Genomic DNA, 24,819 nt, shown 5'->3' on the forward strand with positions numbered 1-24,819 from the left:
ATTTTTAATGGGAAGCTATTGAATAATCTTGAATGCTTATCGTTAATAAATGGACCTCGGATAAAATTGTCTTTATTTTTGTGACAGTAAAATATATATCATTGTGTAAAACTGTGTGTTAAATTATTTATGTTACACATTTGTTTGAATTTTATAAAGCGTTTCAAATTTTAAGAAATTAGATATAACACTTTGGATTTAATATCTGATTGATAGAAAACTATTTTATTGTTAAAATGAAGTATATTATAATAAGCAATAGTAAACATTATTTTTAATTAAGGAATTTTTAATTTGATCATAATATTTTTTTTGTTCTTTTACATTTTAAATGATAGTGACTAATCTGGGAAGCATATCGTGCAATTTATTAAAATATCCTTATGCTAATCGTTTTATGAAAACGTAGCAACAAAAGGAAAAAAAAAGTTGCAATTATGAACAATGAATTTCAAACTTTCTAATCAAAATAAACGAACAATCACAAAGAAGTTTAAAAATCGATTTCTCGCAGAATTTTTTTTTAAACAAAATATTTTCATATTTTCCCGAAAACATTAAGAACAAAAAGAAGTATCCAACATGTACTCCAAGGTGAAATTTATTTTAAAGTATTCTTTACTTAAAAGGCTTTCACCATTAAAATCTCTCTCCGCTGAAATTTGTAAAGCAGTTTATTTACTCTCTGCTCATTTAACTTCCCCTCTTTTACATGAGTATTGAAGCTTACAGTATCATTTGTTTCTAAAAGAGGTTATTACGGGGAGCATTACATATTTTGAAAAAAAAATTTTTTTTAAGTAATGCTAAAAATACTCACCATTTTTTTAAATTGAGTAAAACACTAATTTAGTAAAGTTTTGTAAAAAGATTTTTTTGGAACATAAATGTCGATTATGATTCTCAACACCCACCTTTTTATGATTTTTGATATTTCATGCTGATTCTTCATTTTCATGCTGATTTTTAATTGTTTAAATCAAGGTTGGCAACCAATTTCTTCCAGAGTACTGGAATTAAGTGGAAAAAATTGGTCAAAATGGGAGAAACTAAAAATGACCAAATATTAATAAATTTTTACCGATAACTATTTAATAAATAATTCGACTAATATTTTTTTTTCATTTAATTTTTTTTAAAAAACAATTATTTTCATATTTATTTTTGTTTTATATAAATGTAAATATTAATTAAAAATATATTAATTTGAAAATTATAAAAAAATTTTCAACTCAAGTTTTTATTGCATGTGTATTTATTTTTTTTTTTAATTTTTATGTTGTAATTTTGTTTTCAATAAATTTTATTTCAATTAGAACAAACTGATATTATTTAACCATAAAATATGAAGAACTAAGAATTCACTATCTGAGGTCGCAATAGCTAATGTGTTGCCTGACAAAAAGTTGCAACCGAAATATGTTGTTTCGCAAAGGGTTAATCCAGTCGTGCCTTACGGCGTTCAAAAAAAGAAAAAAAATTTCAACCAGTTATGATTTTCGAAACCTGTAATTAAATTTATATTCAATTAATAATCTATTTACTATTTTATTTTTTTCGTTATTTTTATGAAATTATTTCATTGAAATGCTTGTGAAGAAAGAAATTTCAAGACATCTTTTTTCTTCTTTTAATAACAATAAAATGAATGAATTTTGAAAAGGATATATGCATTTACGAAATATTTCAGTAATATTTCGCATCGAATAAAAATAACCGAATTCAACAATGAAAAAGTATGTTTCTTCAATAACCATTCCTAACTTTTATTTTCTTCCTTTTTCGATTTTGTTTTAATAGAAACTATATTTCAGCTCATTCGTTTTCAGTTCATGTACAAACTAAAATTAAAATAAGAACTAGACTAGACACCGCTCCAAACCTGTGAATTCAATTGTCTAACATATAAAGACTAAGGGGCCGTTCAAAAAGTACGTACATCCCGAAGGGGGGGAGGGGATTTGCTATTATGTACGGTTTTGTACGATGGGGAGGGGGGGAGGTATTATACAAAGTACGTACTTTATAAACATACACCAAATTTAAATTTGACTTCATCCTACACACTCCTAAAGTAAATATTTAATTTTATTTAAAACATAATTATTTAAATTTTTATGAAAAAGGGGGGTAGACTTATGTACGGTAATGTACGAAGGGAGGGGGGAGGGGTTTAAAATTTCTCCATTTTTGTGTACGTACTTTTTGAACGGCCCCTATTACTGATAAAGCGATATGCTGAAAAAATTTCATTCTTCATTCATTTACTAAATAATTTTTTAATAACTAATAAAATTTAGATCATTATTTTCAAATTAACGATAGTCTTTCTTTAATTCATATGTCCAAAATTGCTAATGAAATTTATTCATTAATTCTCGAGGTTCCGCCAAAAGAAAATCGATCATTTAGGGTTCCACAACCGAGAAAAATTGGGAACTCCTGGTTCATTATTGGGATTTATTTTGCAGGAATTATATGGTTCTTTCTATACCATGCTATATTAATAATATAAATATTTATATTTGGATCTGAATTCAGACCACAAAGCTTTTTTAAAACTAAAGTAATTGGTAACAGTGAGAAATCTCCACTTGGTTATGAACAAATATACTTTACCACTATTTTATGTATAGTATACTTCTTTTTGTAGCCAGACAGTAATATGTAAAAAAAAAAAAAAATACTGCACCTAATTAAACCGTTTTTGCTAGTCTGATTTCATTCAGCTGTCACTTCTTTTTATGAAATAGAATTAAAGTTTGTTATGACGAAAATTTATTATAGAAGATGAAATTGTCGTTATAGCTAGCTTCTAGTTATAAGAAAAGACATATATTTGATGTTAAATTAGGCAGGGCCCGCGCTAAGTATTCGCCACTTCGCCTAATGCGATAATATCGTAAATTTGGCGAATAAAATTGTGTTTCGGCAAAAGTATTGGCGAATAATTTTTTCAATAGAGCAAAAAATATATTTAAAATTTTTTTAACATTTGGCGAAGACTTTCGAAAATTGGCGAATAGCTTTGATATTTGACTAATTAGCTGACCTATAATTTGAAATCCTTAGAGCTGGCCCTGATTATGTATTATATAATGTTAAACTATGATGTAATTATTTCCGTACAATAGCACAACAATAAAATTGTGTTTCGGCAAAAGTATTGTCGAATAATTTTTCCACTGGAACGAAAAATATATTTAAAAAATTGTTAACATTTGGCGAAGACTTTCGAAAATTGGCGAATAACTTTGATATTTGGCTAATTAGCTGACTAATAATTTGAAATCCTTAGAACTTGCCCTGATTATGTACATCATAGTTTAACATTATTATATAATGTTAAACTATGATGTAATTATTTCCGCACAGTAGCACAGCATATTTTATCGAAATTATGTTTTGAGAAATAAGAAGCTAACTGGTGGCGTTGCATTATATTGTATTTTCTTGTGTTACGATTTTAAAATTTTGTTTTATGTAATGTAAAATACTTGTATTAATAATTTCTTTGCTATTTTCTAATCTATGCTTTGTTTCCCATTTTTTTTTTCAATTTTTGCTGATCCAGCATTGGAGATACCTGGAGGTTGGTTAAATTTCTATATGCTTGCATTTTTGCCTGGTTTACACTTATAACATTTTGAATCTAGCTTATTAATATTTTACCCTTATAACCTAGATAGATAAATTATTTTATGGTATATTTAATTATTATTTTTTATAATATTTTAATAATCTAGGTTAATTGTAAGTTTTGTTATTAATTAGTTGTGTATTATGATACAGGGTTGCAAGTTAGTCGCGGGAAAAAGAAGAAGCGATGAAAGATTTGCAAGACATTTTGCAAATTTCGCGTGAGCACAAATACGAAATAAATAAAAAATAATAACAATAATACCAGCACTGAATGACACAAATACATTGTAGAATCTCGATAGTTTGTTGCGAACGATAAATGCACCAAAACGACGAATGCATGTCAACATAAACTATCAAATAATTACTTTAAAAAGTATGAAAGGTAATAATAAGGTTTAATTTTTTTTACGAGCAATTAAAAAAAGAGCCGTGCGGCTCAGGGAATAGGGCGAATAAAATTGTGCCTCACAATGATGTGACGCGGGTTCAAATTCCAGCGATGTCTGGTCGATACGAATTCCGCATCTGGCTCGCACCGGTCGCCAGAGTGCTGACGTAAAATATTCTCAGGGGTCGACGAATCACGGGTCAGGCTTATCATGGGAGTTTTTCAGCTGCTCTAGGACGAATATACACCGAAGAGCCATTACATTATGACCACCCTTCTAATAACATGTAGGACCACCTTTAGCCCTCAAAACTGCTGGCACCCGCCGTGGCATTGATTCCACAAGGTGCTGATAGGTAGTCTGAGGTATCTGGTACCAGGCACTCACCAACTGGTCGTGCAATTCCCTCACATTGCGAGGGGGTAGCGTGGCGGCACGAATTTGGTTTTCCAAGTAGGACCACAAATGCTCTATTGGATTAAGGTCAGGTGAATTTGGGGGCCAAGACATGACTTGAAAGTCACTGGAATGTCCCTCGAACCTATCCATGACGATTCGACCCTTATGACATGGTGCATTATCCTGTTGGTAAACACCATCCCCCTTAGGAAAAACTGTTGCCATGAATGAATGAACTTGGTCTGCAACTATGTTCAAGTAGCTTACAGACGTCAGGGATTGTTCTATGAGGATTATGGGTCTTAATGTGCCCCATGAAAACACTGTTCCTGGGCGAGAAACCATGAAAACCTGGGCAAGCCCATTGTTATAGATGGAGGGTGGTCATAATGTAATGGCTCTTCGGTGTAAATCAGTATAAAAAAGTTGGTATGAAAATATTAAGTACCTCTTGCACAAAAGTTTTCAATGCAAAAGAAAGATGAACAAAAGCATTTATTTATTTAGAAACGATTTAAGCTAGTGTCATTAACATTTTTAGCTAAGCATTCGTGAAGGAACTGATAAAACAAAACGGTACATGCTTGAAAACGGAAGATGCGGGAACGATAGATAGAGGTTTAACTGCAGTACAAATAATATTAATATATAAAAAAGGTTAAAATTTTTTTTTTTTTTTTTAACTTTAAAATTTTCTTTTTTTGAACTGTTAACATTGCTCAAAAGTAGCTTCTTTATTCGAATGACTCTTATTTTTAACCTTTCCATCTAAACACAGCTGGATTTGAAATAAACTGGGGATCAACTTCAAAAATATGCTTAACTTAGTTTTTGCTAATCAGCCTAATCAGCAAAAAAGCCATCAAATATTGGTTTGATGACCTTTTTGTTCATTAGGCTGATCAAATATTGCATTTCTTTAAGTTTTCAATTCATTAGTCTATATAAAATATGCTTATACTTCTCATTTCTGCTGCTAACTTCCTTCTAAAGAGAGGGGAAAAGAAAAAAAATTCTTTTTGTATTCATCTGGGAGGGAGGCATGATAGATAAATAGATACCCTTATCGACTTACCACCCAAGGGATAAAAAGACTTCCTTACTTTTACTTGACACTGACAGGAATGGGATTAGCACGTTTCTCTGTATCTCTCCAGCTATTTTCTTCTCAGCTTGTTATTGATTTATTTTCCGTAATGTTTTATCAATTACACATGATCAATTTTGAAGCTTTAAAAAAGTGCTAATAACCATTGAAACGCAAGTAATAATTTAAAAAAGGAAAAGTTTCTCATTTTAAATGATATTTGTGCAAATCGTTGCATTTCGAAAAGTTACGGATATCAGAGAATAAGTAAATAAATAATAATTACGGAAATTTACACCGTGACAAGCCTGCAACCCTGCCTATTATGCAATATTATACGATAAAACAATATTATATTAATTATTATATTATAACTAATATAATATTTTGTTAATATTATGTATAATTTTATAATTTATAATAATTAATATTTATGTACTATGGTTATTTTAATAAACCTTTTGCGGGTTTTAAATATATTGTTTTTCTCTTTTTTTCCCTCTTGGTTATTAAAATGTTAGCAACATAAAACATGATAAATATATTTTTTTTCTTCTTAAATGACCTAAGTCTGTTTTACAATTCATCGATAGTAGCATTTGTTAATTTTAATAAGTTATCTGGTTTAAATTTTTTTTTTTATTCTAATTTATTATTGTTTTAAAATTAATTCCATAATTGCATTTTTTTGATACTGTGCTTTTTGTTTTTTCTTCTTCAGATTATAAGGAATATTTATTTCCACTATAAAATAATTAATTCTAAATTTTTTTATAAAAAAATAGTTGCTTAATTATTCTGTTAAATCTGAAAATGATAGCGGTAAGTAAGTAAATAATAATAGTCTAAATAAATAGCAAGTCAAACAAAACAAATTCAAATTTTATGATTTATTTTCCCTCTGTAGAAAACTTTTTCGTAAATATGACGCTTTACGTATTAAAAATAACAAACTAAAAAAATATGTAAATAAAATAAACAAATATGTACAGATAATTATTTCCTACCTTTTTTTTAAAAAATACTTGCAGTGAAAATTAAAAGTATCTTCTTATTTTTTTAAAATGATTCATAACTATAAAGGTGACACATGTACTTTTATCTACTTTTTTAGCCAATAGGTGTCAGCACGATCTATTAAAGATTTGACAAATATTTTGCAAGTAAAAGGTTTTCAAATTATTTTCCTTTTTTATTTATTTTCAAATTTGAAAAATAAAATTATTTTTAAAATATCATATATGCAAGGTAAAATTGTTGTTGGTTACTTAAAACCCTCTTCATCTATATTTTGATTTTCTTTCAAATTATTTAAAAATTTCCATTTATTTCTCCGCCTTGTCTTATTCTTCAATTAAATTTTTTAAATTAAAAATTAAACTAACTTAATTAAATTAAATTAATATTTAAAAAAAATTAAAATTTATTTCCAAGCTGGTGAACAGAAGTTCTATCTTGCTGATGTTCTCAATAGTACAAAGAAGCTAAAGTGATTAAGTATGTCACACTCGGACTATTTGTTTGAAAACACCATATCAATTAAATTAAATTTTCAAGAAGAATAGTTTCTCTTTATTTATAAAAAAAAATAAATAAGCAATTTAATTAAATTAAAAACTTTTTTTTTAAATTTTCATTTATTCCATTTTTTATTATTTTCCCTAAAAAATAATAAGAAAAGATACTATGTATGTAGTATATAATTATATAATTAACAATTTCAAAAAGTCACGAATATATGAATATTTTTAAAATAAATTGTTACAGTTCTTTACAATTATGTTTATGTTGAAAATTTATAAAACAATCTAAATTTTGAAAGATATATAATGATAATATTTATATTTTTAAGTTTTTATTTCAATTAATGAATTTAAGTTGTGATTTTGTTAAAAATTTATGCATTTAATTGTTATTTAAATTACATAATTGAATAGCTATCTAATTTTATTATATAAGAGTAAGTTCAAGTAAATCTGATGAACAAGAAACATTAAATACAATTAAATAGTTATTTAAATTGAGTGATTTTCAGATTAATTTTTGAAAACTGTTCCTTAAATTAGACATGCTAAAATGTTGAAACATGCAATTTATGTCTTATTTAAATTTTCATCATCTTACCTTTCGGTCTCTTAAATTAATTTTAAATTATTTGAAAAAAAAAAGTCTTATTTAGTTACTTGATATAAAATTTATGCATGCTCACAATTGATAATTATATAAAGTGGAAACATTGCCTCTTACGTTATTTATTGAATAATTATAGGTGTAGTTGTTTTTTAATTTATATGTAGCATTACAATCATTACTTTGAATGATCGTAAGAGCGTTTATTATTAGATACATTGTAAGTAATTCTAGTGTACTATGTTTTTACCAATGCATCAACTAACTTTTTCTTCTTTGCAGACTTATACTTGCTTACATGTCTGTTATTCCTGCCGTTCTTGTTGTAGCCCTGGTGTAAGTTCTCAGCTAGCAGCCATCCTATGTATTTTCTTGCCTACCCTTCTTAACAGTCTTTTATCCCTTAACCGCTTTCAATAAATTCTTGCTTACAAAAAATTTCCTTCATTTTCTTTATTTTAGTAACTCTCATCCTTTACAACTAGCATTTTATTTCAGTACAAGTAGTTCTGCTTTAAAATAACTAATCATTAAATGAAGTGTTTTATTTTTTAAACTTTTTCCTTTTTTCCCATTTTAGAGAATTATAGTATTGATATGAAACAAGTGTTTTTAGAAAGTATTTTAATCAAAAATTATTTAAACCATGATAGGAATGATTTGAAAAAATTATTAATACACATTTGGAAGTACTTTAGATATTTGAATATTGTAGAATAATACTTATTTAAAGAATGTGTTATTTACCATGGTGATTGATTTAACATGGGTATCAAGTTATATAATGACTTGAAGTAGTTAGCATTAGTAGCCTTTTATAAACATCAGAATGCTAATAATTTAACTACATTGTGTACGCTGACAGCTACTCACTAATGAATCTTAAAAACTCATATGATTTTTAAATTAAAACTTAATCATTATAAAATATAACTTAATTCTTTTACACAATTTTTAAATTAAGTTGATTAAACTAAATGAAAAACTTAAAAACTTTTTGTTATATACTGTCCTGAAAATTTTCTAATTATTAAAAATTTATTTAGTTATAATTACTTAATTTTAGCAATTATTCTTTCACAAGTTATCACTTAAAATTAAATTAGAATTTTGAAATACCATTCAAAATTTATTTGAAAACTATATTATTTTTATTAAAAAAAAAATTGTTTAATAAAATGTTTAATTTTGCATTAAATAATATAAAAAATATTCTCTCATCATTGAATTTTTTATTGAATACTATTTTATCTTAAGCATATAAATTGGTAGTCTTTTTTATTGTTACAATTTATTTGTAACCTTATTTGTAGATAAACATGTTCTAAATTGTTTTCTAATATGTATAGGTAAATCGTAATGTTGATGATTTATTTGAAGACCTTCGTGATGGACACAACTTAGTATCACTGCTAGAAGTTCTCTCTGGAGAGCTATTGGTGAGATATTTTTTTCCTATAAGTATAAATTGAATGCTATACCATATAATTTGACTTTTATTCTACTATACTGCACATTCTTCAAAAAGTATTACGGCAAAAACAATTACTTCTAAGAGAATTACATAAATTAAAAGATAGGAATAAATTTTAAGAGATTAAAGGCTCCACTATTTACACATTCCTCAAACTTAGCCTTATCGAAAATAAATAATTCTATGAAAATTCTACCTGAATATTTTCAAAATTTGGCAAAGTTTTTCTCTATGGCTTTATGAAAATAGGCTGTTTAACTGAATTCCATATAGTGTTGATGTTGTATATGTTGTCAGGAATTGCTTAATCTTCAAATCTTTTCATTCTTCAATCCTATTACAATGAGTTCATTCTGTATTTTTTTCATAGATATTTTATCCCTTGTTATGAATATCAGAATTTCATTTATCCTTGAAAATCAAAATGTATGTTATTGCAATCAATCGAATTGGTCTCAGTATAAGAAAGAGTCAGAAGATTTTCACATAATCATGTTAATGATCCACTTCTCTTTTCAACCAATATTGGTTTATTTTTCTTAAAATGCTAAATTTTCAATAATATTTGATTTTTATTAGAAAAATTTCATGCCCACCGAGTAATTTTTCATTCAAGTTACAAATAAGTTTGAAACGTTTTTTATTATTCATTTAGTTTCAAATGGTTTTAAAAAATCATACTTCCAAGGGAAATTACAGTAATACAACTTGTGGTGGTAAAGTTTTAAACAAGTTTGGTGAAATTGATAGAGTTAACATGCCAGCTGGGGTGCAGAATATAGATCCAGAATATAGAGGGAAATTCAGACTGCCCTGGCAAAATTTGTTATGGAGAATTATTCCTGCAGAAATTATCTGTTATGCCAAATGTAACTCAAACTTTATATGTTAATTTGTTAATCGGTTTTATATGTCAATTTGTATATTTGTTAGTTTGAATTCCTTAAGTTTATTTGTAGCACCTTGAATTTAGTTTTAAAAATTATTCAAGAATTGTGTAAAAATAAATGATTTTTTCCCCTTTGTTACGGAATTTTTTTAAAAATATACAGAAAAGACAAAATTATTGTTAAAACATTTGCTACATACAAACTTTACTTTTTGAAAACATTTTGTAATTAAAAAAAAGCACTATAATCTTAGGGGGGAAAACTTAACTGACAAAATATTAGGCTTTGATAATTTTATGCACTCCTGCATGCCAGCAGTAAGTACTTTTTATTTAAACTCTTACGTGAACTAACATGTATCATTGAAAAGACAGAAATTGTATTTACTGTCTGTGTAAAAAATAGATGAACACTAAAGTTTCAATTGACAGCCTGAAATTAAACTATTCAACTGCTATAACCCAAGTATTTCATTTTTACATTATAATTTAAATTTAAAAAAAAAGAAATGTGTTAAACATAGTTAGAAGAGTCAACTAAAATTATGTTAAACTATCATTTAAAATTTAATTGGTGTTCTTTTAAACTAACATTAAAAAGTAGCTACTTTCAATTATTTGGAACAAATTTCAAACATTTTAAATCAAATTTCATTTAAAAATTCTCACATTAAAATGAAAGATTTTTTTTACCTGAATAATTTTGCTAGCTAAAACTGTTAAATATGATTTAAAAAATCAAAGATGATTAAAATTGATTATCACATTCATAATATATGCACTCTTGCTGTTAAATCCTACCAACACCTCTTTATAAAATTTCTGACCTTAGTAAGCACTGGCTATTTTAAACCTTATCCCTAAGAAAAAATTTTCTCTAAAGCTTTTGGGATATATTTAAAGCCTTTAAAAGGAATGAAAATTTTTTGCAGATATTACCTATACAGTCTATTCTAAAATAACTTGCATTTTTAAATTTTCAGATATTTCCTTAAATGCATGAAATACACAAATAACTACAAGAATTTCAACTTACGGTTTTTAAAAATTAAAATTAACATTCACATTGTCAAAAACTGAATGTGTTTTATGATAATACGCCGAAAGAGATTGATAATTTTATAACATTAAAAATTATCAGTTTTAATACATGTAAGATTTGTAAAACTCAAATTTTTTTTTGTTGATAAAAAGTCTCTTTGCTAAATATATTCATTTGATAAAGTATGTTTACATAATACTTGCTTTAGCGGTAATGACACAGTTAAATAGCAATCATGAAAAATCTAGTGTTCTTGAATATTAAGACATGAAAATGAAGTTTAAAAGCATAAATTTAACTTTAACAACAAAAAAAAAAAAAGAAATTGTTAGAAATATTACTAAAATGTTACCTATATTAAAAAAGCTGTAAAGTGTTAATAAATATAACATATATATATGTTACGACACAACCTGAGTCTTTTTCAATGTAACATACTAAGCGTTGACTGTTTTATTTATTGTTGAATAAGTCTGTAATCATATTCAATAATTTACATCTAATTTGGTGATAAAACATGAATCTACTTTTAAACATTCATTTTTTCAAACTTGAGTGTTTACAACTAAAGTTAGCTTAGTTTTGTGATGATTCTAAAACCCTTTTTCTGAATTTCGTTTCTCATAGTATTTAAAATTTTAATAATGTGTAACTTGATATTTTGTTAGTATTTATAATTGTTTTTTACTGAAATTCAAGTTTAGTTAATGAAGTATGTAAAATATTTTTGTATAATTCTCTCTAAATACATTTTTTTTTTCTTTTTTTAGTCCAGAGAAAGAGGGCGGATGCGATTTCATCAACTTCAAAATGTTCAGACAGCATTAGATTTTTTAAAGAATCGAAATGTAAGCATTTGTATTGTTTTGCATATTCAATGCATTTCTTTTTTTTTTTTTTTTTGAATTTCAACTACAGTTGTTCATAATATAAAATTATTGTTTAAGAGTTTAGAATGCTTAAAACTGAAAAGGTACGAAAGTAGTAAAAGTACCAAAATAAATGTTGATACTGACAATATAAGAGTAATTAATGTTCTTTGAGAGTCTCATTTGTTGAGATTATTTTGATATATTGTCACCATTTATGTTAATTTTTACTTTTATTGGTTATTGTTTTATTAAGATTTTGGAATTTCTGATTTAATATGTTTTTCTTTTAATGAAAAAATTTACTTGTAGTGTAACAATTCTTTAAAAAGTATTTCTTAATTCCATTATTTTTGCTAAGCAAACTGAATGAGTTAACTCTAGAGAGCTTTAACTAGATGATTTTGTTCTGGCAGATTTATTCACTTAATTATTCAAAATAATTCTTTCAAATCGATCTCTTAAAATACTGTGGAAAAAAATTGCTTGTGAAAAAAACATTCCTTTGATAAATACTTTTTATCATTTAAAATAATGATATGTTGCTAGCTGTTTTTTCCATCATTTTCACTGCCCAAAGTGTAGGCTAAACTTGATAAATTTATTAAAGCAAATATATTCATTCTGTAGTTAAAAACATAAATTTCTTCAACCAATTTTCGTTTTCATTTGCTGATTAATTTAACACTTAATGTGATCTGCTTTTTAAAAGGTTATTAAGTGCTCCAATCATTTTTGATCTACAAAGTAGAGCTTAAATCTCACAAACATTTTATTTTCATGTTTCCTAATGTTATTTAAGATATAATTATGTAGTAATTAATATTTATTATTTGAAACTTATGTTTATTAAATTATTTCATCTACATAGAATATGATTTTGTTTTCTTGTTCTAAATGAGATTGTAATATGATAGAGTTATGTTTCCACATTTTAATTCTTGTAGCTATTAGTCAACGATTGGTATCCCTATACCTGAACTATCCAAGTTACACTTAACCAAGTTTCACTTATCCTGGTTAAGTGTAATTAAGTGTAACTACCAAGTAACACTTATCCTTACACTTAAGGTATTTCCCTACTTAAAATTCTTAACTGATCAAAAATCAATTATAGTATGCAATGCTTAGAATCCTTACACATGATGTACCACACTAATTGACAGTGTCCTATGTGTGGCTTGCATGCCAAATGTGGTTGCACAATGAGACATTCTGCGTGGCGCATGGGCTTATCATAATTTTTAAAAAAATACTTGATCTTTACCTAGGCTCAATTAGTTAGATTTAAGTTATTTATATTTCTTCATTTTATTGTATTTTTTTTTTTGCTCTTATATTTCTTTATTTTGCAGTAGTATAAATAAGATTTCTATATCATGGATATTTCTAATTTTTATTGTAGTTTAATTTTGACTTAACTACAGCTCTAATTTTTTCAGAAATATAAATTAATCCCATTAAAGAATTATTTAGTATAATTTTATTACACATTATGAAGCAAGTATTTCATGATTATTATCTTTACAATTGATATTTTTTAGTTCTTAGTAATGTAGAGCTTTATTTGAAATTTGTTTGTATCAGAATTATATAATTTTTGAAACCTCAGTAGAGTGATGCTTTATGGTAAATTGCAGTAGCATACTCAAAATTGTTTGAGAGCAAAGTAGCACCAAAGCATGTAGAGCTGCCATTCTTGTTTTAAATTAAAAGCAGAGTGTAAATCAAACTTTCGTTATTGTAGTCTAGTTGAAGTTTGTAAGCCCCATGTTATGAATAGTATAGCTGAAAACCCAAATGTTAAGTATCAGTTACTTAACACTAAACATATCATAACTGGTCAAAAGACAGGTTAGTGTTTGTTGCATTGTATGGTAAAGTGTTGGTATGTTTAGGGTTAAGATGAGTAAAGTGTATGATAAATGTGGTCTTCTTTTCTTAAATAATGAGGCTTCAATCTTGAGCAGAACAGAGTTTTATCTACTTTTTCTTGCTAGACTTGAATAATTTATGTTTTAGACTAAGGAATCCTCTACAAGTGTTAGAGGAAATTTCTCTTCAAAGTGGGTGTAGCAACCCTAGGGAAAATGTTTGAATTTTGTATGGATTGAGAAATTATTAACTCCTTTCTTTTGAACAGCAGATTCTTTGGTGAAATTTTCCTTCAGTAGTAGAATTTTTAATTAAATATTTTATTTTCAATATGAAAGAGCATTTTCATTTGTTGAACTAGTTTGATTCAAATCCCATGCTTTAGTATGTAGTATTAACTTGCATTTATTTTTAATGCTTAATTTTTATTTAGTAATTTGCTATTATAAGCTTTTTACAAAATTTGTTTCCAAATTTTGTTTTTTGAGACAAAAATTTTATTGCCATGTTCTCTATTGCAATAGCAGTGATGAAAACTAGTTTTCTATTTGAGAAAGCAATTAAGTTGTATCTTGAGATGATTTCAGGTTTAGTAGCAAAAGGATGAATTAAAAGTTTGCTTGTAAGTTCAAGTAAAAAAGAAATACTACTGTTAATATATTTGTCTTCTCTTGATACCATATTGCTTACATCTATTTCATCTTGAATTTTATTCTTTTGTTTGCTGTCAACATCACTTTCATTTTTCATTTTTATATTTTCTGCATTAAAAGTGTAGTAAAATTGAGATAACTTCAGTATGTGTGTGTGACAGTAACATAAATTTAAATTGATGTGTTGGAATACAAATGAAATGAAACTTTCTAAATTATTCTATTATTTTTTTCTTTTGATCTTTTTTTACTTAAGTGCATAGTAAGCCTTGTAAATTATATGAACTCTTAAACTATACTGATTCATAGTTGAAAAATTATTTGCCAAATGCTTATAATTATTTTATAAATGCTTATAATTTTGCATATAAAAACATTTATGGTCATCTGTAAGTTTGTAATATTTATTTATTTAATAAGTGTTTAAATAAAGTAGTTTTTAAAATTTAAATACGTGCTTTGTAAACAATATCCTGTTGTTGGTTCTAAAACTGATGTTTTTAAATTCAATAAAATGTCAATTAGCATTACTTTCTATGAACACTTAAATTTTGATTCATTATACAACTACAATCTGTGCAACAAAAAAATTCATTCTCTGGTAACGTTTTGGATGTATTTTAGTCTGTTAGAAATAATTTTAACACCAAATTGTCTAACTTGTTTTTTAAATCTGAATTAGTTTTTTTTAGTTTAGTTTTTACTGTTTAGTTTCTAATGTTAGTGTTTAGTTTCTGCTGCTTTGAATAAGTTTTTTTATATATACTGCATTATTTTTTAGATAAGACTTGTGAATATACGTCCTGAAGACATAGTCGATGGAAATCCGAAGTTGACTTTAGGCTTAATATGGACAATAATCTTACACTTCCAGGTTTGATTTTTTCCAAATTATTTTAAAATTAGTTTTAAATATATACAATTGCCTCATATGATATTTAGTGCTAAATGTTCATAACTGACTGTCATTTCTTATTGGAATTTTAACAGTATTTTGTAATTTTTCTTTGATATCTTTCAAACTTGTATTTATTTTTTGCATCTGAACATACAAAAGTAAATCTACATTTATTTTTTGTATTGTAAAAGATTTGTCAACTACTATGATTTCAGTCCCTCTAAAGTCATTGACAAATAATGAAGTGTTTTTCTGTTTCCAAATTCAAGTATTTTTCAAGTTGAAATTTCTTGCTTCAAAGCTTGCATTTTTTCCTAACTTTTGCTTGTATACATCTATGTTTTAACCTATGCATCCACACACTAAACTTTAAAAAATATAAGTCTATAATAATAATAATAATATTAAAATATTCATCTTGCATGTACATTTTTATTCTCATTTAAACTTTAGAAAATGCAAATTCTGATTCTATCTAAATTTTAGTATTTTGATCAGTAAACATATTATGTTTTTTGATAAGGAGGAAAAAGCTGTACTACACATTTTGCACTACCACCGCGTTTTTTATTAGAAGTATGTTTCTAATCCTGCTAAACTTATGTTAATCACTCATTTGGACCTTTTAACTAATTTTGATACAAAGCTGAAGATATATTTTTTTACCTAATGCTGCTTTGAGATTTTAGCCAGTTCAATTTGAAAATTCAAGTCAAATCATGCAGTAATACCCTAGTTTTTAATCAAGGTTCTGAAAAAAATCATGAAAAACAATTTATTTCTCAATCAATATAACTCAGTTTGATAAAAACTGAAGCAGCATTGATTTTATATTTAAATGTGTACAATTCATTATTGTAGGATAGTGTATGCAAAAAACTACACTTTGAGTTGAATTTAAGTAATGTCATATTAGAGAATTTGGGAGCTAAGAATATGTTCATGCATTGTAATATTTTTCTACAAGTTTAGTAAACATGGCAAGTTGTCGCATGGTTCATTTCTCATCTCATGTGATCTGTGTTAATTTAAAATTAGAATAAAGTACGCAAACGTGGGTGATATAATTTAATAAATAAGATTCATAGCTTCATTACTTATATAAATTAGATTCTAAATTTTATTGCAATTTTTTGTGTCAAAAATGTTTGTTTTTCACTTGTGCTGTTTATAATTCTTAGGTTTTTATTTTATAATTCTTAAATTTGGCAACCATTTTTTGTTTGTACTACAGTGCGCTGCATTTTCATGTGGCAATTTTATTAATTTATTTAGTTTTAAGCTTTGTATGAATGTTATATAAGCTAGAAAGTGGTATACTGGGGGTGCCCTGTGTAATAACTAAGACAAATGATGGCTGTTTTTAAATCCTACAATAAGCTCATAAAACTACTGAAGTAGACCTCCTGATATCCCAAAAAAGGATTTATTAAGCTTTTGTTTATTTTCAATTTGATTTTTCTTTGAAGATTTATCAAGTTTCTGTGTTTTTATCAAGTTGCTTTTTCATTGTATTGCGGTTGTCAATTCCATTTTCTTTTTTGTTTGTATATTATTATTATTTAGTGTTATTCCCATTCAAAATTCTGTAAATTGTTTACATGAAGTTCAGTTCCTCCCACTGTGATAATTAATAATTTCAATTATTTGAACTACAATATTTATAGTTTGAGCTCATGAGCAAATGTCTATGTTATTGAAACTCTTTACTTTTAAAGGTAGAGAAGTTATACTTCTTAACTAAGTATCTATCTAGGATTTTTCATCTATTTCTATTTGTACAACAATATTAATCATTGATCACATATTTCTATTTTTTGCTTTTTTTTCAATTATTCTTTTTCAAACTGTTCTAGGTTTTCAAATCATGCAATTTTTTATAAAGTTGTTTTCACAATCCATTCGATTCATCTAGTTATAAACAATCTAGTTCTGTAATATAGTTATGATATGGTTAAATAGTTTACTAAATTGCTTGAAATCTTATTTTTAACCTTCTTTGTTTTTATACTAGATGAATTTTTTTTAAGTCATGCTTTAATTTCTTTTCTTTTTTTTCCACTTTGTTATTCATGTAGCTGATACTTGTATTCTCAACAAAGAATACTTTTTGAAAAATTTTAAGAAACGTTTTTATTAATACACAATTTAAAAGTATTTACCTTCAATTATTTTTTGAAAATATGAAATGACGTTAATATCAATGACAAAATTACAGTATATATTGCAGTGATCTACAATAGATAGTCATATACTTTGAATGTTGTTTTCTTTGAGCATTATTTCGCATGTTCTTTAGTCTAAAAACTTCCATTTTTATCTATTTTTATTACAAACTTGACAGCATTTCTGTTAATAATATTTATTTCATCAAATGGGGGCTGTTTTATTATGTTTATAGTTTTTAATAAATTTTTTATTCAGTATGTTACTTACTTGTGAAATATAGTTCTTTTATAATTTACCTTTTGCAGTAAGAAATACGTTATTTATGTTGTTGTAAAAATTTTCAGTAAATTTTATAAAAATATATAATCTTCTATGCCAAAAATAATTTTTTTTTACCATGGATCAGACATACACATTCCACTTCACAAACTATCTTTATTAATAGTTTGAAATAAAGTTTGAAATATGCATTATGGTTTAAAATATTTTTACATCCTAAACTGGAGGAGGTTTGCCCACTTCTTCTCCCAACAGCTTTTACCAACTGATGGTTGATCCAAAATTCTTCCATCATAAAAGATTATGATTAGTTTCAAAATCTATGTGAGCACAACAACCTAATTAAAAAAATTTAAGTAAAATGAAAATTATTAAAATTGTGAAGTGGAAGTAGAAAATGTAATGACATTTTACATATGTTGAAAATAGTAGAAATCCCCCAAAAACTACAAGAATAATAATTTTAAATTAAAGAAACAGTTTGTATATTAATATTTATTTTTCATTTTAGAGAAAGATGTGCATAAAATTGGAAAAAATAAACAACAAAAATTTATTCAAATTCGCTTAATCTGAATAAAACTTTTAAATTTCTTTTAGAAAAGGAAATATTTTCTGAGGTGTCTTTCAAAAAAAATTATTTATATATTTTATATTTAATAATGTTTAATCATCTATGTTTAGGATATTAAAAATATTTCTTGTATCCTTCCTATGCAGATATAACATTTTTAACTCTCTAAATTCATATAATTTAGTGTTTTTAAAGCAGATTGTTTAATATAGTTCTAAAAAAGTTTTACTATCCTAACAAGTATTATAAGCTTTGTTTCTTCATGAACCAAACATTTATCATCCACAGCTCTGTCATTTATCAAATTATGTTCATCTATGATAGAAAATTTACCATCTCTACAGAAAATTCCCAATGCACTTCATTTTACTTTAAAAATTTTGACCTGTAACCTGTAACTTTAGCATGATAAAATTGACAACTTTTTAAAAAATATTCTTGAATTAATGTAAACAAGGAAATCTAATATAGGCAGAGTTAAATACTTTTTATTAAATTTCCTAATGCAACATTGTTAAGTTGTATCGTAAAACATAATGGAAGCATAAATTTTAAATCTTGAAGGAATAATGAAAATAGTCTATGTTCCGTATTAATAAAACAAACATCATTTGTGTTTATAGAAATTGGCAAAACAAGGCACTTTAATAAATCAGTGAAAATAACTGTTTCATAAGTTAAAAGCAAAAAAGCTAATAAAAATATTTTAAAAGACTGTTAATCAATGAAAAAACTATTCAATTTCTCTATACAACAGAAACATCGATTTTTCTAATTTTTAATTTCAGATACTTGCCAAGGTTCTGAAAATTATATATTTTTTTAAACTAGGGAAGTTGTCTTGCATAGTGTTTTACTTTATATTATGTTTTAATTTATTATGTGATCAATACATACATTTAGTAAAACAAACCTTGTTTCAGACAGTTACAGTGTATTCTCACTTTGTATTAGCATTTCCCACTTTTCTTCATTCATTAAAATAAATTTTCCTCATCTTTATTATCAATATTTTGGACAGTCATTTCAATCTTATGTTTTTAGATAGCTGTAAAGCTATAATTTAATGATGCAAAAAATTTTCCTGGTGAATTTTTATGTATTTATTAATGCAGAAGTTCTAGGAAACATCAGCAGTACCTTTATACAAAACATAAAATACCTTCATGGGATCAGTACTGCAATCTGAAAGCTTAATTTTGAGAAGCTGTATCTTATTACTTAAAACCTCCCTTCAATGGGTTTAGTCTAATAGGCCTATAATGGTAAACGAAGAAATGAGAGCCTGACTGAGCTGCAAATATTTTTTTATCACAATGGATGGACATAAGTATCAGTCCTTGCTAAACCACGTCACAACTGAGAAACAAATTAATGTTTTCAAATGCCTTGCAAAAATTGTCTCTGAAAATGTAAATTTCTGCCTTTCACTTTGCTTGCAGATTCTGTTAGAAAGGAGCAGCCTTCCTTTATTAGATATTGAAATTAAACTGTCACAAAAATGAACTGATGTCAAAATAACCTTGGCAAAAGAAATAATTCTTCAAATGGGCACACATATGCTTGCATATTATATTGATACTGATATTTTTTAATTTTGCTGCTACAAGTATCATTGCAATATTTGTTAGAATTAGGCCTGGTAGCAGAGACACTCCAAGGCAGCAGTGACTATTGCATATTATTATCTCATCTGCTGATTTTTTACCTCAAATTTCAAAAATAAATAAATGAAATAATTATAATAAAATGCTAGCAAGACAATGTCCTTTTTCTTACTGTTTTTAAAGCAAATAATATTGCTGAATGAAATACAGTAAAAATGAAAGCGTATTTTTTTCTATCCTTATTGATGAATGATAAAGACTCCTTTGTCCCTTGTTTTAAAATCTGACACCAAAAACAAATTCAATAATGTGCAGCCTACCGGCAAGGCTTCGATAATGTAGTTGCAGAAACTTAAATTTGCAGGAAAAGTTTTTATTATGGGTTGTGCTACGATTTCATTCACTAAAACATATAAAGGGTGAAGCATTTTTAATATTTAGAAAAAGGAGAAAAATATTAAATAATTTATTTTTTTTATGTTAAATTTTTTACCTAAGTTTTAAAAAGCTGCTCCTCTTTCAAATTTGAATCTGAGATAATCTAATTATCTGGTTTAATACTCTGATTTAATTTATTTAGAATAATATAATTTGATATTCAGAAGCTATTGCTATGGATGTATTTAATTTTTCTTTTAAGTATAGTTGTGTAAGGTTTAATTGAAATTTTGAAAAAGCATAAATTTATGTGTTGAATTTTTTCATCTATCCTATATGTTTACACATGCAAATTTTACTATCTGTATGTTAGAGTAAGCTAAGATTTTAAAATTATATTCTATAATGATAAGCCACATTTTTAATTTTTCAAATATTCTGGAGACCATTAAGAGTGTTTTTTGGTGAAAAATGCCAAGATTTCCTTGTTGACAATAAGTTACTTTTCTATATTGTGCTGCTGTCTTGTTGAAATTTCTGTTAACTTGTAAAGTCTTTATCTGTTAACAGTACAATGGAACAATTTGAAGTGACAATATCAACTTTCGAAAAACATATGGACAATCACTATATTTTCCCAAACCTTTTATTAAAAATACCTTTTAATACAAGCCCTTTTAAATACAAGAGCTTTTAAAGAAAAAGAAGCAGAAACCTGCTTTGGTGTGTTTAACATTAATAAGAACTCTCAATTGTTTATGGATAAAAACTTCAATACTTAATGTTTTGGATCAAAAAATAACCTATTGAATGTGACTGATTAATATGGGCTCTAAAAATGGTATCATGAGTCAATTTTTTTCTTTTCAATGTTTTGTTTGTTTGTTTCATACAAATGAATTACCATTTACTATAGATCAATGATATCTCTACGAAATGTCTACCGGAGTTTCAAATTGAAATAGTTTAGTAAGCTTGCCATGAAAAAATTTCAGATGCATAAAGACAGCAACTAGAGTTATGTAATTTTCAATAGTATACCTATTAAAGGACTTGCAATTTTACAGAGTATTATAGTATTTTACTACACATGGTTTTATATTAAAATTCAACTATTTTGCATTTTAGCAGTTAAGGCCTTTAAAATATAATAATAAAAAAATAACTTTCAGCATGAATTTCTAAAAATGCTACCAGAACAAGCAATACAAAGAAACATACATTTTATTTTTCAGAAAATAATCTTCTGATCCCTCGAATCATCCATTCCATAAAACATTTTTTGACGAGAATTGAGTCTTTGAAGAGTTCTAAAATAAAGAGAAATTATTAAGGTTGACAGGCCCGGATTTTTGCTCGGCAAGGCCCTAAGCTATTGAAGATCTTGGAACCCTTCTATCTTCTACTAAATTTTCATTACCCCAATTATTTTTCCATTGTTGATTATTAAACATTAAATCAATAGTTTTTGATAATATTACATGGTTGTTGAAAATGTTATTTATACAAAAACTTCAATATAGTTAAAAAGTATATTGATAGAAGTAGGTATATAGATTTTTAACAACTCCAAGTAGTGCTAAGAATAAAAAGTTGGTTTTGGGGACCCCCTGGAGTTCTTGGGGCCTTGGTCTCTGCAGTCTATTTAGATTATATGTAAATCCGACCACGAAGGTTCATAAAAATGTTCAAGAATTTAAACATTCCTATTTTAAATTTCAATACAGACTAAATAGATACAGTTGACTCATTGATATAATTTACTGGAATTCAGTATCACCTACATAGCTATTCCTTAAGACTTGGTTATCATTGATAACAGATGTATATTTTGTTTGCCAAGGCTTAAGACATCTATTATTAATAATGAAATGATTGGATTTTGGACATTCCTGATGTAATTCCTATTTTCTGACATCCCTGTCTTTCATAAGCAATAGATTGTCGTGTTATATTAGTTACTAGAGCATCAGCAACCATATATAGCAACGATTCATAAGACAGATTTGAAATCCCTGTCATTCATAAGCAATAGAGTTTTGTGTTATATTAGTTACTAGAGTGTGGGGGTGGAGTTATCGACAGGGTCAAACTTCATCTATGAAAAGGTACCCCACCATAGAATCGAGTTAACATGTTTCATATACTAGTAAATTGGAATTATATTTTTGTAGTGATCGACACACTACAGTACTTCCCCACCAGAATTACATCTGTGACAGAGTTCGATGAAGGGATTTGATGTTTTTGCGAGAAGCCGGGAGAGCTGTATTAAGATCTACGTACTTTTTGAATGCTGATCGTGAGAGCTGTATTAAGTTCACGGTCGTGGTCGCTCCTGTGTTGTCATTAGCAGTCGAGTGAATACGTTGTACGTTATGTGTGATTGAAACTGAGTAGCAAAAGCACGAGGAGGTGGATGATGTCGCAGTCACAAGTGGCAAGTCAACTGTTCAATGTGGACCATCCATCGGAGTAGGCGTGTTCAAATGGTAGTGGGCGTTTCTGTCAAAGTAGGCGTGTTCACATCACGTCCGGGTCGCCAATGTGGGAGAGAGGAATTATAGAGTATGTCAACCTTCACCTATGAAAAGGTACCCCCCCCATAGGATCGAGTTAACCTGTCTTATATACTAGTGAATTGGAATTATATTTTTGTAGTGGTAGACGCACTACAAGAGCAACAGCAACTATATATGGCAACGATCCATAAGAAGGATTTGACATTCCTGTCATTCATAAGCAATAGAGTATTGTATTACATTAGTTACTAGAGTATCAGCAACTGTATATGGCAACGATCCATAAGACGGATTTATAAGATTAGAAATAACATCTATAACATCATTACACAAATTTGATTTTTAAAAGTTAATATCGTCAAATTCTATAAGACAGTTAAACTAAATGTTTAAAGATGGCATGGTGAAATTCAAGGTGTGGTCACCTGCATGTAGAGAATTTTTGGTTGTTTTCACGAAAAATAAAGAGTAAGATTTCAAGAAAAATTTATTAATGTTACAATATTTAAAAGATTACTGTCGCAACCAATGATGAAAATTCAAATTAGTATGATTGCACTTATAGGTGATAACTTAAAGTTTTCCTCATATAGACTGCTAATTTAGTCTAAACTTTATTTTGATGAATTTTTTTTTTTTACCTGGAGCTAGTTAATAGATACTATTATAAACTTTTTTTTTTTGGTGTTTAGACACTGAGAAAGGTTCTTGTTCACAGAATCTAAACTATAGTCTATCCATTTTTGTACTTTCATTTGTGTTTTATTCATAATTTTTTCCCCTTTAATCTTTCTTATAACTTGCTTTGCACATTTCTGCGAGCATGTGAAAAACTCAAAAAGTTACATAATGGGATAATATTTTCTACCCTTCCCCTTATTAAAGTTACATTTTCCAAAGTAAATATTAATGATTTGTATTCTCCCCCATGTCTGGGGGATCAGGATTCAAGAATACAAATTCATTTGGTAAAAGAAAAAATACCTATTTCTATGATTTTATAACTTAAATTTTTATCTGCCTATCTCGTATCTTTTAAATCTGAAACATTTGTTCTGAAGCACAGTTTTCACCCTTTAGTGCTTCTCTGTATATTTAAAAATAATGATGATAATACTTTTAAACTCGAGAATATTAAAATTTTTTCGAAATCGGACTGTTCTCCCCCTCCCCTCTCTTACTGAAAAAATAATATTTAAATCAGATTTATTTTTTTATGACATGGGCTTTAACTTTTTTAAATTACTGCGATGTATTATTAAGAGCCCAAAAAGAGAATGTCGCAGGTAGAATCACTTATTTTATTCTCTGGTGTGCAGCGTACATTTATGAAGTGTACGCTGCACTTCAGCGTACACGCTGCATAATGTACGCATTATTAGAATCCTCTTGCAGTCTAACCAACCGTAGGAGATTTTCATGGTTTTCCTTTCCATGTAACGCAAATGTTTATTATTTTCATCAAAAAATTCCTTGGTGATTACTAGTTTGCTCCATTGCTTGATCCAGGAGTTTCCTTGTCTTTTGGATTGGGTTCAAAACTACAAGGATTCGGAATTGAACTTTGATGGTCGTAAACTCAAAATTGGATCTCCTGTTCAACATTGGTTACATATGATATAATATAAAATGTATGTGTTTAGATATTGAACATCTGACTAATTAAACGAAAGAAATTTCTTTTTTTTTTTTCGATCCAAGCAACGAGATATATTATTTTGTTTTATAACTGTCGTTGAACAAAGCCAATCCAATTTTTAGTTTACGACGACCAATGTTCAATTCCGCAGCTTTGTAATTTTGAACCAAATTCGGAAAACAAGGAAACTCTTGGATCAAGTATTGGGGGAAATTTGCTTTCGTGAAGGACTTTTTGATAGATCTAATCCGCATTTGCGTTACATAGTGGAAAATCTCCCACGGTTAGCCTGACGGAAAGG

The 24,819-nt window shown here is 27.1% G+C and overlaps 1 protein-coding gene across 4 annotated transcripts in view; it reads left to right on the top strand.

The window, feature by feature from the left end:
* Nucleotides 1–24,819, top strand: part of LOC107443336 (uncharacterized) — a 290,292-nt gene that overhangs the window by 101,832 nt on the left and 163,641 nt on the right. Inside the window, exons 3-7 of one of the 4 annotated variants that reach the window (XM_043041040.3) lie at nt 3,575–3,592; nt 7,933–7,986; nt 9,000–9,089; nt 11,826–11,903; nt 15,234–15,326. In XM_043041040.3, the coding sequence (XP_042896974.2) occupies nt 3,575–3,592; nt 7,933–7,986; nt 9,000–9,089; nt 11,826–11,903; nt 15,234–15,326 (333 nt within the window). The remainder of the gene's footprint in view (nt 1–3,574; nt 3,593–7,932; nt 7,987–8,999; nt 9,090–11,825; nt 11,904–15,233; nt 15,327–24,819) is intronic. The other 3 variants (XM_043041042.3, XM_043041041.3, XM_043041044.3) reach the window with 3 other exon arrangements.

The sequence above is a fragment of the Parasteatoda tepidariorum genome, chromosome 12, assembly GCF_982258835.1.
Source record: "Parasteatoda tepidariorum strain Cologne lab strain chromosome 12, Ptep-v5.0, whole genome shotgun sequence".
Lineage (NCBI taxonomy): Eukaryota > Metazoa > Arthropoda > Arachnida > Araneae > Theridiidae > Parasteatoda > Parasteatoda tepidariorum.